Here is an 18,078-nt window from a genome sequence, read left to right as displayed (position 1 = left end):
ATCCTACTCTCAGTACATTTAGAACATTCATTAATTTGTATTTGTCCCTTGAAAATAGGCACCAGCACTGTACTGTTGGCTGAAAGAGAACGGGATACATCTCCTAATGGTTTCAAGAATTGGGACTTCATGTCTGTTCACACATGGGGAGAGAATCCTATAGGCACCTGGACCTTGCGAATTACGGATATGGTAAGTATGAATGGAAAGACATAGAAACACAGGCTCACTTTTAAACATTTTCAAGTACTTTTAAGATTGGTATCATCATTAATCAAGGTCCTAAGGCATTCAGGTCACTCTCTAGTAAAAGTAAGGAAAAGGTGTAATGTTTCAATCCCTGCCCACTTGGCTTTATAGACTGACTGACTAAATAAATAATTAAATAAATAAGCCATACCATAATAAAGAAAAAAAAGATGTATTAATAATGTTACAGACTACGTGACAAATCCAAGTGTTCCAATGCCAGAATGCAGCCAGCCATATGACCTACTCAGACACCAGAATTACCTCTATTTACAAAGACAGTTAAATGCTATACCAACCTTGCTATGACATTCTGCTGGGGTCACATGAAGAAACTCTTAACACTTCTTACTATAGTGGCTATTGACTTGTTACACAAGAAATCTTATTTAATATGACTTTTTTGTTTTGTTTTGCTTCAGTTATGAAACAAACTGAAAAGCATTTCTCACTTCTCTTTCACTCTGTTTACTAACACTCTTTGATATCTTTCTAAAATTGTAACTCATGATAACAAAAATAGAGTAAGGAGTGTCTGAGCAAAAAGCTAAATACAGCTGAATTGTCTACTTTTGCATCATTTCTCCAGCATTTTCTACAGGTTGAGCACATATACAAACAATGTTTCAGGTCTGAGTTCTCCCAAGATAGAACTGTTCAGCAGCATCGGATTTCAAAGTCTAGATAACTCTTTTAAAAGAAATTATTTTAAATTCCTAAGGATTTCCATTAAATTAATACAAATTCTATAGTCATTGTTACATTTTTCTCTCTGAGAATAGCTTTCTCCTACAGACTGCAAAAATTATGATTTAGAACCAGAATCTGTAAAAATTCCTGCTCTCATAGGGAGAGCAAGAAAATGTTCTTAGGAAGTAGTTCTATTCTTGAACTTGTCCTCCGTTCTTTAACTCAATTTCATCTTTAAAAAACTAAGAAAAATCTGTTTACCAAGATAAGACTATTTTATATCAAGTCTGTAAAATCTGAGCCTACACTTTCATATTCTTTTTAGATATTTTTAGATTTCAGCACATTATTTTTGGCATAACTATTGAGCCTCTGAAAATTATTACTCTTCCCATAAATCTACAGTTTTTAAGTGCTGATTAATACTGAAGTCTATTTATAATACTCCAAAGAGGCTTTTTCTCCATTGGAATGTTTCTACAAGCTGATAATTACTAAATATATTTCTATTTATGGAAAGTACAGTCAACTTTCCAAGAACAGAATAGAAAAGAGCATTCATATAAAGAGTTTTGCTTTTTTAATTAAATGAAGCAAATAATCAGTCTTTAAATCCTCGAACCTATACACTGTCCATTTTCATGACAACAGTGAATCCAATGATTTACTTCTTTGTACATAGTGCTCTACACATGGCATGTACAGAATTTTTAATAGATTTTACAGATACTTTTAAGGAGTTTGAAATTTCTCAGAATATACCCTAAACTTATGTGTATGCTTATCCATAGTCTGGAAGAATGCAAAATGAAGGAAGAATTGTCAACTGGAAGTTGATTTTTCATGGGACCTCTTCTCAGCCAGAACACATGAAACAGCCTCGTGTGTACACATCCTACAACACCGTTCAGAATGACAGAAGAGGGGTGGAGAAGATGGTGGATCTGGGGGAGGTCTGTGTGGCTCTGTTCTCTTGAGCATTCTTGGCACATCTTTCTTTGAACTGTAGTAGACAATGTAGTGAGTAGAGCTGTATCTAATTTTCAGACAGAGAGAAAGTCAAACGTGAGTGGGGAGAAAAGGGAGTGAGAGTGCCAAACTGTTTGCCATTAAATAAAACCCTCATATTATTTAAGTTTATTCTTTTGTCCAGAATTTAGAGATTAAAGTTGATGAATTCAAAGGTATGAAATTCTCTAACATGAGAATTTATAACATATCAACTTACATGTATCAAAATGTATGACATATCAAATTATAAAGAGAGCTATCTTTTTAAAAATTAAAAAAATTAAAGCTTATTTATTTTTGATAGAGAGAGAGAGAGAGAGAGTCATTGAGTGAGTGAGTATGAACAGGGGAGGGGCAGAGATAGAGGGAGACACAGAATCCAAAGCAGGATCCAGGCTCTGAGCTGTCAGCACAAAGCCCAACGCAGGGCTGGAACCCACGAACTGCAAGATCATGATTTGAGCCAATGTTGGACGCTTAACTGAATGAGCCACCTAGGCACCCCTAAAAAAAGAGCTATCTTTATGCATGATCACATATGCCTAATGTCTGTATCACACATACTTTTCAAGTATTTTTTACATTGTCTCATTTAACCAATAATCCCTGTAACCTAGAGAAGACAGACATTTAGCATGTCCATTTTCCAGAAAGAAAACCAAGGCTCAAGTGACCAAATCCTGTAGGCTTCTCTTTACTAATTCCTTAACTGTCACTTTTTTGGCAGCTCTAAGGGAAGCCACTGAATCCCAGTCTCAATTTCTCTGAGAAAATTTCATAGGATAGCTAGTCAGTCATTCCTGTTCCTACTGAGACTCAGCCTACTGAGGCTGCTGGCTTCTCTCTTATCAGACAGTGGGCAGACACCACATTTTGTTTATCTCTTAATCCCCCAGCATCTAGCCCAGTGCCTCAGATGTAGTAGGTAGGTAATCAGAATTTCCAGAATGACCTTTCATGAAGTCTGGCTCAGTGATGGATATTTTGGGAGATATAAAGATGTAATTATTTAAGAAACTTATAAACTAGTTGTATGAAGTCCTCAGCTCAGATTCTGGTTCCATTTACATTCTGCAACGCAGCTTACCCCCGCCCCCTGGGGGCCCCCACCCCAGAGGACTTTTCTTCACAGTCCCAGAGGCAAGTTGACTTTATGGGTATTTCTCCCTCCAAGATTCCTTAAGGGGTATGAATCAGACCCTACAGTTGTTATAAAGTTGAGTTACTTCCACACTGGTTGACAAAGCTGCTTCTCTGATATCTCCAGTTCCACCCCATGTGGCTTATCACACTGGTCTCTCCCAAGACCCCTTTATAAAACTCAGGGGCTGAGGGGCACATGGGTGCATCAGTTTGTTGTTAACAAACTGAGCCACCCATCCAACTCTTGCTTTCCACTCAGGTCATGATCCAAGGTTCGTAGTACAGAGCCCTGCGTTGGACTCTGTGCTAACACCTTGGAACCTGCTTGGGATTCTCTCACTCCCTCTCTCTCTGTAACCACCCCCCTCAAAATAAAAAAAATAAAAAATGAAATAAAATGAAATAAAATAAAAAATGAAATAAAATGAAATGAAATAAAACAGAACAAAACAAAACAAACTCAGTGGCTAAAAGGGTAGCTGATGACAGAACAAGGGGCCTCCAGGAAACTTCATTCACACGAAGCATTGCTGGTGTCTTCTGTATGAATTATTAAATATTTTAATATCAGTTTCTTCCCAAAACATGGGCAGGGAGGAAAGGCAGTGGGAATGGTAAACTGTTTACTTTCCATAGGATGAAACTGTATTATTTAAAAAAATATTTTCTTTCATTAGAATTAACATTAAAATTAAGGAATCTAAAATTATTAAATTCCCTAAAATGAATTCTACTATAGAAGGCTGACAAGTACAGCAGGCCAATAAGGTATGAATACATACACATGATCCCATTCAGTCTTCAGAACCACCAGAAATGAAAGACCCTTGTTCCCATTTTACAAGTGAAGTTCAGGGAAATTAAACAGGTGCCAGGAGAACATGAGTAAACGCAAAAATGAGGACTGAAGCCCAAGTTAGTATGTCTCTAAGCCTCATGCTGTCTCTGCTTCTCAAAGGGTTTCTTAAAAAGTGTGCAGTGGACATGTGTTGCAGCTGGCTTGCCAGGTTCTAAATAATGAATCTTCTTCCTTTTGTCGGTGGCGTTCTATGTTTTAGGAGCAGCCCACACAAGAGAACCCGAAAAAGAACCCCCTCATGTCAAAAAGCCCTAGTGGCGACAGTACAGGGGACAGGAGGAATGAGCTGGCAGAGGCAGCCCCATCCGAGGCGATGCTGAGACTCCTTCAAAGTGCTTTCAACAAAAACTCACCCCCAAAGCAATCACCAAAGAAGCCTCCAAGTGCAAAGCTCAACATCCCTTATGAAACTTTCTATGAAGCCCTGGAAAAGTTGAACAAGCCTTCCCAGCTTAAAGAGTCCGAGGACAGTCTATATAACGACTATGTTGATGTTTTCTATAACACGAAACCTTATAAGCACAGAGATGACCGGCTGTTGCAAGCTCTGGTGGACATTCTGAGGGAAGAAAATTAAAATAAGTGTGGAGTCCTGAGTTGGAAATATTCATGCTTCTTCCTTCCCCTTAGATTTTGCCTGTGTCTGAAGTGGTTGTTTTTGCCATTGATTCTTATGCTTATGATATCCTTTGTGGTACTTTTGCTTTTGCTCGCCCGACTGGGCGTTTGAAAGGGATGAGCTCAAGTAGAAAATCCAACTTTCTGAATTGATAATGACTCTTTCAAAACACATATTCCCTGCTTGCACAAGTGAGATGCTTTGTTCTTTCTGGAGCCACAGTTCATTTCATTTGTGGTCCTCATACCACATTAGAATGCCTCCTTGAGCCACGATTTCATTTCTCAAAAGAAATGCCATCGCCTGGGTAACATATTAATTTGAAGAAGTAAATCTGCAAAGAATGAGAGGGAAGAAAACTGTTCCTACAACTTGTCCCTTGTCTTTGCCACACGGTTCTTTGAACTGTGATGCCATAGATAGGTTTGGAAAGTTTCTAATTAAAGAGTTCCCGATTAGACCCATACCCTTGGCTTTTCTACCCCAAAGTACGACTCATTCGGGAAATGGCTATTTCGTCATTTGGGAGAGAAACTGAGTAATTTAGATCCAGAAACAATTCTCAAAATTTGTGTTATCTGGTTTGAGCAGTTTTAGAACATTTTTCTTTGTTTGGTGTGCTACACAGAGGCCTCTGTGGACCTAAAGGTGACTAGGACTTAAGGTGTGTGCTCTGGCCTTTCCCTATTTCCCCTTATATTTTCATTACCTATCTCCTTCCTCGGCCACAATCTGAATACTGAGAGAAGTAATTATACTACTTAGAATAAACTTACACTAGGGATTTGGCAAATCCCTTGTCATATTTTTTCACAATAATCACAGGAAACCACTCATAACACCAGGAACCAATGTAAATAGGAAAATATTTATAATGGGGAGAGCCAAAGGTAGGTTTTGTTTGTTTTTAAATTGTATTCATTACAACAGGTTTTTCTGGATCCTTAAAACTGAGTGTTCATTCCTTGCCACTAAAGGCTCTTCCCCAGTCTTACAGCTGATAGTATCCAAAATCTTACCAAATTGCTTCCAATATTCAGCTCAAGGGGCCACAAGCTGGCAGTCCATGGGCCACATTTGTCCCTCAGGTAGATTTCCTTTGGTACATCAAATGATTTAAACATGAGTGGTTATTAAAAATATGAAATTTCACATAAAGCTTGATTCTCAGACGCATTTCCCTTCCTGGCAACAGTTGGCTAGAGCTGAACAGCAGCTGCCCAGATAGATTTGAGTACCAGGTCCCTGAGGTGCCCTGCTCCATGTTGCTTAAAGTGGCTACCTTACTGGTCAACACCCAAAAAGCATTTGATTTTTCCCACTGCTGCACTAAACAAACTTACAAAAAGTATAAATGCATTAAGAAGAAAAAAAAAAGTCCTCTACTTCTTCCAGGTAGGATCTGTGTGATAATCAATCATAATGAGAACTTGCCATGATCTAGTTAATTTATAGGTGAGGGGAAATGATATTTTAGACCCCTGAAAGTACCTCTGAAATCCAGTTTGACATATTCATTTAATCTCACCTTCCCTGGATTCTCATTTACACTAACTCATTAATGGACAACCTCTGGATTCCCATTCTCTATGTGCTCACAAAAGCTCCAGTCACCTACGATGCAGGCATTCTCCCACTGAGTCTGCTGTTTGTAATTCTTTCTTAAAGTTTGAACTTCACAATGTCACACATGAACTGGACCAGGAGGTTAACTACATTGAACTAGACTGGGAAGAGAACACTAGAGTCTGTCACTTGCTATGGTTTGAAGTGTAGTGAATAAGACGATGTTTCACCTCCTCGTCTACAGTTTGCATTTGTGCAGAATAAAAGTATGCGCAGAGCAATCACCATGATGCTTCAAGGATGTTCTCCTAAAAGAACTCCAGTATCACACTATCCTTGGAAGTTTCACATGTTGTTCAATATAGAGTATTGGACAGACTTTGAAAATTGAAGTAGATCAAAAAGTATTAAAGCCAAAAAGGACCAACGAGTTATTAGATAAGTTTTCAACTAAAAAACAAAGCTAAGGCCCAGAGAGGCCAATACATAGTCATAAACAAAACCTCATCCTTTCCCCTTTCCTACTCTCATGTTAATTGTATTAAGCTTTTTTTTTTTTTAATCCTTCTAATAATATCTTTTCCTGGTTGAAACCCCCAACCCACTCATTGGATTGTAGCCAAAGGTTCACTCTAGAGAAGCTTTAATATTTAAATAAAGTCATGTTTGAATGTTTCCAACCTGGAATATATTGTTCAGACATAGAATATTTTTGTCAGTCTTTCTTAGTGCCTGTGGATTTTTGTGAAAACGTAAAAGAGGAAACTTATATAATATTTCCCTCAGAATTTTAAACTATATTTTCTTTACAGGTATTTATAATGTACCAATGCTTTTATCAGAATTTTAAAAAGCATAATAAATTATATTAAAGAACCAAAACTTTCCTGAGAATAAGAAAGTTTCATCCAATAAAATATTTTTGAAAGGCATGTTCCTCTGTCAGTGAAAATAAACGTATAATATGTATGTGTTATGATATTAAAAGAGACATTTGTCTAATAGCCTAATACAATGTGTTTAACATGTGTGGTCTTAGCATTTTTAAGGGAACTCCCAAATTCTACACTTGTATTAACCAGAATATGTAAAATATGCTTATATATCTGAAGAATAAATGGTTTCTCACTAAGTTAAAAAGGAAAAAAAGCTCATGTTTCCAACAAAAACAAAATCTCCTTCTCTATGTTTCTAAAATGAACTATAAAAAAGAAAAATTGAAGATGTACATTAAGAAGATAATTCCTTTTAGAAAAAAAAAGCTAATTCCTTTTGAGACAAATGGACTTTCTCAAAGTCAATTTAAGAATTTACTTCAACAGGTATGTTTTATTTTCCTTCATAGCTCAGTTTCTTACAGAGCATGAGCATGGGAGGGGCAGAGAGGGTCACAGAATCTGAAGCAGGCTCCAGTCTCTGAGCTGTCAGCACAGAGCCCGTCGCAGGCTCAAACCCACGAGCAGTGAGATCATGACCTGAGCCGAAGTGGGACACCCAACCGACTGAGCCACCCAGGTCCCTCTCTTACTTGTTTTGACAACATCCCAAGTTATTTGACTGAGTCTTCACTGAAGTGTTGAGGAAAAAAAAGCAAAGCACAAACCAAAGGGACATACTATGTGTGAGAGAAAGGACTTCAACACTTCATCAAAAATGACTTTTTTATAGGCCAGATACAGTAGCTCCACATTAACCACCCCCTGTCCGCCAGAGGCCACGTATCAGAAGTTCCCAACTTCCAAGTTTAATCTCCCATCTTCAGGCCCACATTCCTCTCTTGCTTCAAACCTCCATCCCTGGAATGGCCACCCAGACACTTCAGAATCTGTCTTCTTTCCAGGAGGTGGTTTTCCCCCAGACTCCATTCCTTTCTTCTGAGTTACAAATATTAATTCAAAATAAAATAATTTTTCCAGAATTCCAGAAGAACTGTTCTAACTGGCTTTTGTCCTCAAAGTGCAGCAATCTTTAAAGTCTACCCACCAGGAGGGCTGAAGATAGCTCTCTGGTTACTTTTGAATGCTCATTTGGTAAGTATTAGATTAGCCATGTATAGGCTACAAATCCAAATCCAAATCCAAATACACACTGAGATAAACATTAATTCTTAAATACAATTTCAATCCCTAAGAAAGAAGAGTAATGTTTTCCTAACTGCCTCATAATTTTGTAAGGCTACAGTACTAATACACATGATGATGATGATGACGACAGTTTTTGGTCCAGCATTCTCAAGGCATGTGGAGGGAAGCAGAAATCACTTTCCTGGTTTCTATGCCAAACTTCTGCCATGTGTGTTGCTCCATCCTCTTGCCCCTGTGGGCCAAGGGTAGTTTCCTGGGCCATCTATGTTAAGCTTGACCCTGTGATTTGTTTTGGCCAGTGGACATGATACAAGCAAAGACCTTCAGCGTGCTTATACAATTTGGCCTGGCTTTTGCTTTTCGGTCATCTAGTGAAATGAGAAGAGTGTGCCCCAGGGAACTACTGCCTCTTCAACCTGTTTCCAGAACAAATATATATGGAGCAGATCTACATTCTGGATCCAAATCGAGCCAACTCACAGCATGAAACAGAGCTGACCAGATGAGGACTACCTAAAGAAGCTGAACTGTTACCATGGCAGTTAGGAGAATGAGAATAAATACTTGCAAGCAACTGAGTCCTGAGATAGTTTGTTATGCAGCCTTACGTGCAACAAAACTAATACAATAAAAATTCCATTTATTCATTCCGCTATCAGTACCATCCCTTTCAAATTGTGCCTTCTTGAGCCTAGAGCACACACACACACACACACAAAAAGAGGCAGTATTAAATCATACACCTCTTAATGCTGATTCCATAGCTGAAAAAGGCCTTGCCCAAGCTTTGAAAGTTTCATTTTTAAAGGTAAGTCTCAGCTTAGTTCCTCCTGAAATCAGAGCTGAGATCATGAATGACTTTTGTACAGGTAATTTATTTTGCAGGTAATAGTGGAGAGCAGAAGTGACTCACACATACTTGAGAGTAGCATGGAATAATACTGATCAGCTCAGGGCTTCCCAGAGACTAGAACTGATGTTTCAGCTGATAATGGCATTGGCAGAAGATAATTCAGAACAGACACGTAGGCTCCCCTTACTCCCTCATCCCTACCCAATCCAGTGCCTCAATACTTAATATTATCTTCTCTCCAAAGTTAGATGCAACCCTAGGACAAGAGAAGAAAACTTGATTGGCTTACATCAAGTTCACACTATTTATTAGAAAGGGAACTCTTAATAGAACACAGTTCTGTTACAAAAAAAAAAAAAAGAAGTAATTTTTGCTCACCTGAGTTTTGGCTTGCAATCTGTATTTATACAAACAGTTTATATTGCCTGTCCATTGCTACACATAGATATTATGAAAGCATTATTCTATCCTCAATGTAGGACAAGGAAGTGACTATAATTTTTGTGTCTACCATTCTTAAGGCATGTAGAGAAAAGCAGAAATCACTTTCCTGGTTTCTATGCCCAACTTCTACAATGTGTGTTATTTCCACACATTATTTCCACAATGTGTGTTATTTCTGGAACTCCACAAAGCACTTTTACTCTCCTCTATACCCACATACCCACCACTTCCACCTAAGCCCGTATTGTAAGTATCTTCGTGCATATTTACCTGGGGAGGGGGACATAAGTTCAGAAGGAGTTCTTATTCATGGAAGAAGGCAGGGGAAACATTCCCAGATTTGTTCCTGCAGCATGGTCGTGATTGTTCCCTTCCACCTTTGGTTCCTTTATCCCTGTCCCTAGGAGTCCCAGTGACTAAACATCTAGAGTTCTAAACATCTAGATGATGTTTAGAAGTGAGCAAAATAACCTCTAGACTTTGCCTTAAATCCTTTACAGTTACTTCTTGTATCATTTCTCCTTGTCCGGATACCACCAGGACCCAGCCCAAAACTTGTACTTAGAGAGGGTCTAGTGCTCTCCCTATTTCATGCACAATTTTCAGTTTACAGCAATGAGTGTCACTTGGATGTTCCACAGTAGTGTGCCAGTTTGTTTGGAAGTTTATTTTGGAATGCTTCTTGGATAGTACAATTTTTGAGTTGAAATTTTTAAGAGGGACTTGCAGTGAAAGAGAAATTCATGAACTTTTTCAAGTTCTCATGTCAGAGGGAACCAGAATGAAGAAAACCCACGTGTAAGACGTTATCTTTTACCACAGAGTTCTCATAGGTGGGTCAAGCTCATTTTGTTTATCTGAACATTCACTCCCTGGCTCCAGTCATTCTGTATCTACTAAACATGCATGAATGGCCCCAAATATGCTGCCACTTTGTTAAGATGTGATTTGCACTTACACAAAGCAAAAAGCCATAAGCCTTAAGCTTATCAATTAGTTGCCGTAAATGATGTTGTTCCAATCATTAAAGGGCAAAAAAAAAAAAAAAAAAAGTCTGACAATGTAACAACACAAAGTGGCTAGGGGTGTGGGCTCTGCAGTCAGCCACAAGTCAAGCTGAATCCTGGCTCTACCATCTCCTACGTGTGTGCCTTTGAGCAGGTTATTTCACATCTTTAGGCCTTATTTCCTCATCTATAACAATGAAGTCTACCACATACAGGCTTGGTATTAGGATTAAGTAAAATAATGCAGATAATTTAGTGCAGTTGCTGTACTAGTAAATGTTCAATAAATGTTCATTTTTATTATTAGTGAGACTACTGCTCTTATTAGTATTGTGGTGTCACGAAAAGAAAATGGACTTTAGAGCCAAATAGATTCAAATTTGTAGCTCTTATCTATAAATTCAATAAAGAAGACAATATTAGAATCCATGAAAAAGAGAGGAATACCATAAATTGTCACTGGTCAAGATGGTGTTGCCTGGGGAACTGCCATTCCAATGTGAACTTTCTGCTCCTAAGGTCACAATGAAAACCATTTAATTGTAGTCAATGTAGACCAGACTGCAATGACAAGGGAGTTCTCAAAGTGACAGTTGAGACTAAAAGAGTAGTCATGAGGGGCCACGGAAAGCCAGAAGTGACAAGAGAAAGGAGGTATCAGGAAAAGGAAATCATTTGTTTAATTTTGTCTTATGCCCAATCTTCTTTTGTGTATCAGTTGGAGTACTAGTTTTCGAATATAAAAATTTAAAAATCATTGAGAAGTACTGATATTAACAAAAATGAAAATCAATGAGTCCTTAACTATATTCACAGTACAGTGAGTACATTTTCTATCTGCACTCTCTTAAAATTATAAAACAAATAGAAGATAAATAATTGTCCTTATTTTGTAGAGAGAAAGTTGAGGCAGTGAGAGGTGATGTAGTTTGTTCAAGATCACACAGATACTAAGGGGTGGAGTTGAAATTTTAATCTAGCAGTTATTCCAGAATCCAGGTTACATACCTAATATTAGCAAGATGAAAAGCTGACTTAACATTTTAAAAGATATTTATAGTATGAAAATCAAATGAGTACTGTGTATCTTATACTACTGACTTTTCTCTACTATTTGAAATGAGAAATAGCTTTTATTATTACTACATTACTACAATATATTAAATACATATATCCTATGTTTTCAGAGGGATGAGTTAATTCATGAGAATAGGATATATTATTTCTAAAGTTTGCATTATTCTGCAAGTGAAATATTTTTACTTGAATCTCTTAAAACTGAGATTCAGAGAGGTTATGTCACCTGCCCAAAGTCACACAACTAGGCCAGGATTTTAAAACTGATCGGTCTGACCCTGTATTTTCACTATGCCAAACTGTTTCACTTTTTAACTTTAAATCTAAATTGTTTAAAAAAATATTTTTTTAAGTTGATGCCTTAAAAGGCAATCTCATGCTTCCAGAAACAACTAGATAGATTTTATATTGCTTCTTTCCTTCAAATTTTGGAAACTCTAATAAATTTAAAAGTGATAGAAGGAGTTGTCCTTGTCAGTCATCACTCTGTGACCCATCTTGAAATAAACCAAAACTCTTCTTAGGGGAGCAATAGGCCAGCTCGACAGCTGACATCCTTTGAATAAAAAATCAACCTCATATGAATTTATACAGACCCAGAGCTGCCAAACCATATTGAGAATTGGGACATTACATTCTGGGCACAAAGTCTGAGTTTCTACTATGTTGAACCATTTTATTTCTCTTCCCATTCCTTGGTCTTTCTGTGCTGATTCCAATTTGCCCTTTTTTCCCCCAAAGTATGTTCTTTAACATATTGATCAGTGGGGTATGCATGTGTGTATGTGTGAGTGTGTGTATTGAAAAAGGATTCCCTAGTCACATACATTTGTAAAACACTGACTTAAAAATTGATATTTTCATATTTCTTCATTGTATTTTCCAGACGTCCTTTTAGTATACTAGTATGAATTGTGACTGTTCAAGATGTGGATGAATTTCTCCAAACAGAATCTTTTTTTCTGGGGAGGCATTATTTTCCAGCTCTCTCCAGTTAATCATTTCCCAACTTGATTCTGGGTTTTATCAGAAGTTAGGCTTATGATCACCTCGTGCCTGATCTTTTCTGAAAGCTTACAGCTCATGCCTTCTCCTCCCTCAGTGCAAAGTGCTGCATTGCCAGTCAGCTGACAGAAAACAGGTGCCAACTGTTGGCAAAGAAATGAGTCAGAGTCTATCAACCAATACAGGAGGATAGCTGGAACCCATCTTTTTGAGGGAAGACTACTGAGATGTGGGGAAAAAGAGGGAATCTACCAGTCACTCGTGTCCATACTAGATAGAGTGGCCACTGTCCCAATTAAGCTCAGTTTATCTCTGTGTCTGAGCATAAATTAGTATTTCAAAATATCTTTTTGGACAATAGTTACAACATGTTAGTAGTTCATACATATGGCTTTCCTTCTTGACTTGCAGATGATAATGAATTTACCTAAACTGTTTTCTTGCTACCACAGAGAGTCTCTGAATTAGAAAGTAGTTATCTATTTTTGTACCTAATTTCCTACATTTGGAAGTGAGTGCTGGGGAAGATTCTAGAAGAAGTATTGCTCCTTTTTAAAAAGAGATGCAAAGAAGGAAGTCTCTCTTCTTCATCCAGACCTCATTGTCCTGGATCTAACCAGATATCCAGACACCTTCCCTTATGTAGTAAATCGATTTCTGGAGGAGCTCCCTAGTTCCATAAGCTTCAGGTCTCATAACACCTGGATCTGCCTCCTCTTCATCTTCCTAATCTAAGTCACCAAGTATACAAACTCTAGTTTTAATCTACCCACTTGTCTCTATCACCAATGTCACTATCCTGGTCCACACTACCATCTTCTTTCAACAAAGTTCTCACTTTCATACTGTGATGTTTCTAAACTGTGTCCTATCACATCACTCTCTTCTTTAAAAACCACTGTACTCAGGAAAAGACCAAAATTAGCCTGGCTTGAAAGCCCTAGAAGTTTTAGCTCTAACCTGCCTCTGTAGCTTCATGCCATTTTGCTGCCTAATTCACTCTTTGGCTTTTTTTCTTTTACTGCAATGTCCCAAATGAGTCTTGGGGACAAACTATTCTGCAAGAAATGCTCTTTCTCCATACCTTTTCTAGTTAATTCTTTTCTATTCCCCATTCAGAGCTCAATTTACAAATCCCTTTACTGGGGAAGCCTTCCTGACCAGTGTGCCAGATTAAGTCAGAACCTCTGCCAAATGCTCCCATATAGCATTCATCACAAGGGTGATCACATATCTAATTGTTTAGGGTCTGTCCCTGTGGATGGAATATGATTTCCACTGACATCTCTCATGTTAACTGTTATATCCTCAAATATTAAAATATTTGTCTTAAAGAAGACAATATTAAAATAATGTCTTAAAGAAGAGGTGGATACTCAGTCAATACTTAGGCAATGTTATATTGAGCATTTGGTGTATCTACAGGGCAATGTTATGCTTTGAAAATGAGAAACTCGGGAGCCAGATTCACGCTTCCCAAGCAGCATGGATAGCTAGCGTTAGCGTTCCCTTCCTAGAGATGCAGCATAGGTACTGGCTCCAAGGTGAGCTAAGCCGAGGTGATTTCAATTCTGATTCTGTGACTTACTACCTGGGTAATACTGAATGACTCTTCCTTTCCAAGTCTCAGTTTATTCATCTATAAAATGGTGAGAGCAATTACACTTACTTCATAAGGTTAGTTTTTTGCTCATTGGCACATATTTATTAAACATCTACTGTATGTCAAGTGCTCTGACAGAGACCAGAAATAGAATAATCTGCTACATGGACATAGCCTCCCCCCTCATGGACATTGTTTTTATCCATCTCTGTATCCAAAGACCTAGCACAATGCCTGGTATATAATAGTTTAATATGAGTTTGTTGAATTCTCTAATTGAGTTTATTTTCCCATCCATTTAATGTATATTTGAAATGAAATTGCCAAGGAGTAAAAGTAGAGAACAGTCAAGCTGATATTCATGGAGGACTCAATGGGTGGCAGGCAGAATGCCAAGCACGGCTCATGTGTTGTTTCACTTAATCTTCATTCAGTGATGTAGATCCACTTATCCTCATTTTACAGAGAGGGAAGTGGAGTACAAACAGCTGAAGTCACTTGATCAAGGTCAAGTAAATAGTGAAGATGCATCCAAGTACATACAGGTAACTTCACTATATTGATTGCATCCTTAAGTTATATGAAACTCTAGGTGAGAATCCAAAGTCCCAGGGAGAGAAGAAATGGGAATAGAAATTTAAAGCTCACAAAGGGAAACACTGACATCAGAAAAGCAGCAGGAAAATATCTTTCTTTTCTTTCTCTGGCTATTTTCATCCAGCTGCTTAGTTATCAAGATCTTGTATAACCTTTTCCCTCTTCTGTTTTTAAGTTTTACATTAAGTAAGAATAGACTTAACTATGTTAGACTATATTGTTTTAACCAACTTTACATAATAGGATTCAGTGCTTCAACTGATAACATAAGAATGCTGCAATTCTAAGTATTTTAATAAGGAAATGCAATTAAAACCAAATTATAGTCAGCTGATCATTTCCCAAACTGATTTCAAAGTACCCTGATGAAAAAACATACTATAAGGTAGACAAAGAAACCAGTCATATGTCAGATGTATTAAATACAAGGGAGCCAGACAGATGATGAGTATCTGAGATTTGAAAAGCAAGCATGTAACATGGCAAAGCAAACAGCCTCCCTAGGAGACCAAGGGCTGCAGTCAATGTCACATGTCAGCAGCCAAATCCAGCAGTCATCTGTGCACATGAACCAAGTATTAAACAGGCTTTTAAAGTTTTGGTTTTCTTTTCGACTTCTCTTAATTATTTATTTGACTGTCATTGGTCATTATGCCCAATTTTACATTCAAATCAGAAGGTCATCCTAATCTATTGCTGAATTTATTTCTTGCTTGGTATAGCCTCATGGTATTCACATGCAAAATTCCCCAGCAATAATTTATTAGGGTAGCAGTTTTTAAGGATTTTTGAAATCAAGTCCCCTTTACATTCAATATTATTAAGGATCCCACAAAATTTTTGTTGATGTGGGTTATACCTATTGAAAAAATTAAAATGGAAAAAATCTATTTATTAATTCCAAAATTATAACAAGCCCATTGAATATTAATGTAAATAACATTTACATAACATATTTTTATGAAAATAAATATTTTCAAAACAAAAAGTTACAACAATGGCATTGTTTTATATTTTTGCAAATCTAATGTCTGGCTTCATAAAAGAAAGTTTGATTGTGTTATCTACTTCAGCATTCAATCTACTACAAAATTATGTTTTCGTTGAAGTTTATTAAGAAAATGTAACCTCACATAGACATAACTGGAAAAGGAAGGAGTATAGTTGTAGATATTCTTGTTTGATATTACACCAAGACTCAACAAGTAGCTTCTTAAAATGTAGATATAATAAAGACTCTAAAATCCTATCAAGCTTTTTGCACTCTCTTAAACTGAAATCTGATGGTCTATCCTGAACTTTGAATAGAAGTTTTGCCCACGCATAATTTTATAACACTGTTCATTGTTATTTGGAAAACATTGATTCCATGAGTAATCCAGATATTCCATGTGTTGACACATTTCCTCACACTATGATATTTTTTAAAAAACACATTAGTTAATATCATCAACAATCTCATACAAGTCTTTAAGTATTAAGGAGCAGTCAAGCTTGCTTTATTCATTTGCCTGAAAACTTCTGTCAAATATCCAGGCCAGAGTAACCATAGTTTGTCTGTCAGTCATGTTTTTCAAGTAAAAATAGTATGCCATGAAAAAAAATTAAAACAAAAACCCAATTAGTTCAAACTGCAATTGAAACAATTGCTTTTCTTCAAGACAACCATGAAAATTTGGTATACAGCAAAGTACTTTATATAGATTTCCCATTTTGTCAACTAAATTATTAAAAAGGTACATATTCAAGGGTCAGTGTTTTAGTGCTTCACCAGGGTATTCTTGAGTGCCATTGTTTTTTTTTGTTGTTGTTGTTTTGTTTTTTGTTTTGTTTTTAATCTATGAGTGTGTGATAGTGAGGCAGGCAATGACTACTAGTACAGTTTGGTTCCACTGCCTTGATTCTTGCTATCCTGCTGACCATCAATGCAAATGAAAACAAAGTGAAAAAAGCAACTAGTGTTATGATTACAATGAAATAGTTTCGGCTTTGCAGAAACCCCCTAAAGGGTGTCAAGAGTTTGGGGACTATAAGGTGTCTATAGACTATACTTTGAGAGGACTCCAGGATTTTCAGTACTATGCTGAATACAAGTAGTGAGATTGGGCACCCTTGTCTTGTTCCTGATCCTAGAAAAAAACAAAAAAAACTTTCAATCTTTCACTACTGAGTATGTTGTTAGCTGCGGACTTGTTACAGTTGGTCCTTCTTATGTTGAGGTATAGTCCTTCTATATTCAATTTGAGGGCTTTTATTTTCATGAAAGGATATTGAATTTTGTTAAAAGCTTTTCCTGCATCTATTGAGATCATTTAATTTTGATCTTTTGATCTTTCAGTCTATTGGTGAGATGTACCATATTTATTGATTTGCATATGTTTAATCATCCTTGCATCCCAAGGATGAGTACCACTTGATCATGGTACATCATATCTTGACAAGACAGGACTCAAAATGTGGAAACTATTAAGACCAAGAGTGTTTTCAAAAGATGTTGAGCAGCCATGGGTGCCTATTGTATTCACTGACACAAAGATTATTCAGATTAAAGTAGATAATATGGTGAGCCACAAAGAAGGCTTGGGCCAGTATTCTCATTGTCTGGTATTCTCTTCACCTGAAAAGGGCAAATCAGAAATTATTTCAGTGCATGGTTCTTTCCATTATACCTTCTCTATGTCAAAAATTCCAGAATAGATTCAATATCCATAGGCATATAAAAGATTTTTCTAGGATATCCTTTTCAAAAGGACTGGCTTGTTTTCTGGAAATAGATCTGTGTTATGTGGTCTTAAACATTTCCTACTGTTTTCTCACTTGTAATATCAGCAAAAATCAGATAAATATAGGGGGAGAACATTCTGAATCCAAAAAACTCTGCATTTGGATTGGAAAACATATGGCTCAGACAGACATTGCTTTGGTACCATGGAAACTCATATTTTTTCCACCAAGTACATTTGAATAGCTGGCAATTATCCAATTTTTAGTGGAGTATAATAGGTTCTCTACACGAGGTGCCTGGTCTTACTGTTTTCACTAAAGTTTTACTGAAGTTATATATCAACTTGAATATATTGATATATTCAATATATAAATTGAATAGCAAATCCTACTATGCACACTCCGATTAGACAAAATATCAACTCTTTCTAGCAAAACTAACCAGTTCAAGAAGATAACACACAGAGTCGAAATTTTCTAGAATCGTGAAAGATTGAAAATTCTCATTCAGGCTTCTTCCTACTACTAAAATAGGAAAATAATCTCT

General features: G+C 36.9%; 1 protein-coding gene and 1 long non-coding RNA gene across 2 annotated transcripts in view; one reads left to right on the top strand and one right to left on the bottom strand.

Moving 5' to 3' along the window:
• Nucleotides 1-7,165, top strand: part of PCSK1 (proprotein convertase subtilisin/kexin type 1) — a 67,126-nt gene extending 59,961 nt beyond the window's left edge. Inside the window, exons 14-16 of the mRNA XM_045033937.1 lie at nucleotides 59-192; nucleotides 1,731-1,892; nucleotides 4,152-7,165. Coding sequence (XP_044889872.1) covers nucleotides 59-192; nucleotides 1,731-1,892; nucleotides 4,152-4,529 — 674 coding nt within the window. The 3' untranslated portion in view covers nucleotides 4,530-7,165. The remainder of the gene's footprint in view (nucleotides 1-58; nucleotides 193-1,730; nucleotides 1,893-4,151) is intronic.
• LOC111561739 overlaps nucleotides 1-18,078 on the bottom strand; it is a 277,745-nt gene that overhangs the window by 237,310 nt on the left and 22,357 nt on the right. The window lies entirely within an intron of this gene.

The sequence above is a fragment of the Felis catus genome, chromosome A1 (genome assembly GCF_018350175.1).
Source record: "Felis catus isolate Fca126 chromosome A1, F.catus_Fca126_mat1.0, whole genome shotgun sequence".
Classification (NCBI taxonomy): Eukaryota; Metazoa; Chordata; class Mammalia; order Carnivora; family Felidae; genus Felis; species Felis catus.
The sequence above is the reverse complement of the archived record's forward strand: the minus strand, read 5'-3'. Positions and strand labels throughout refer to the sequence as shown.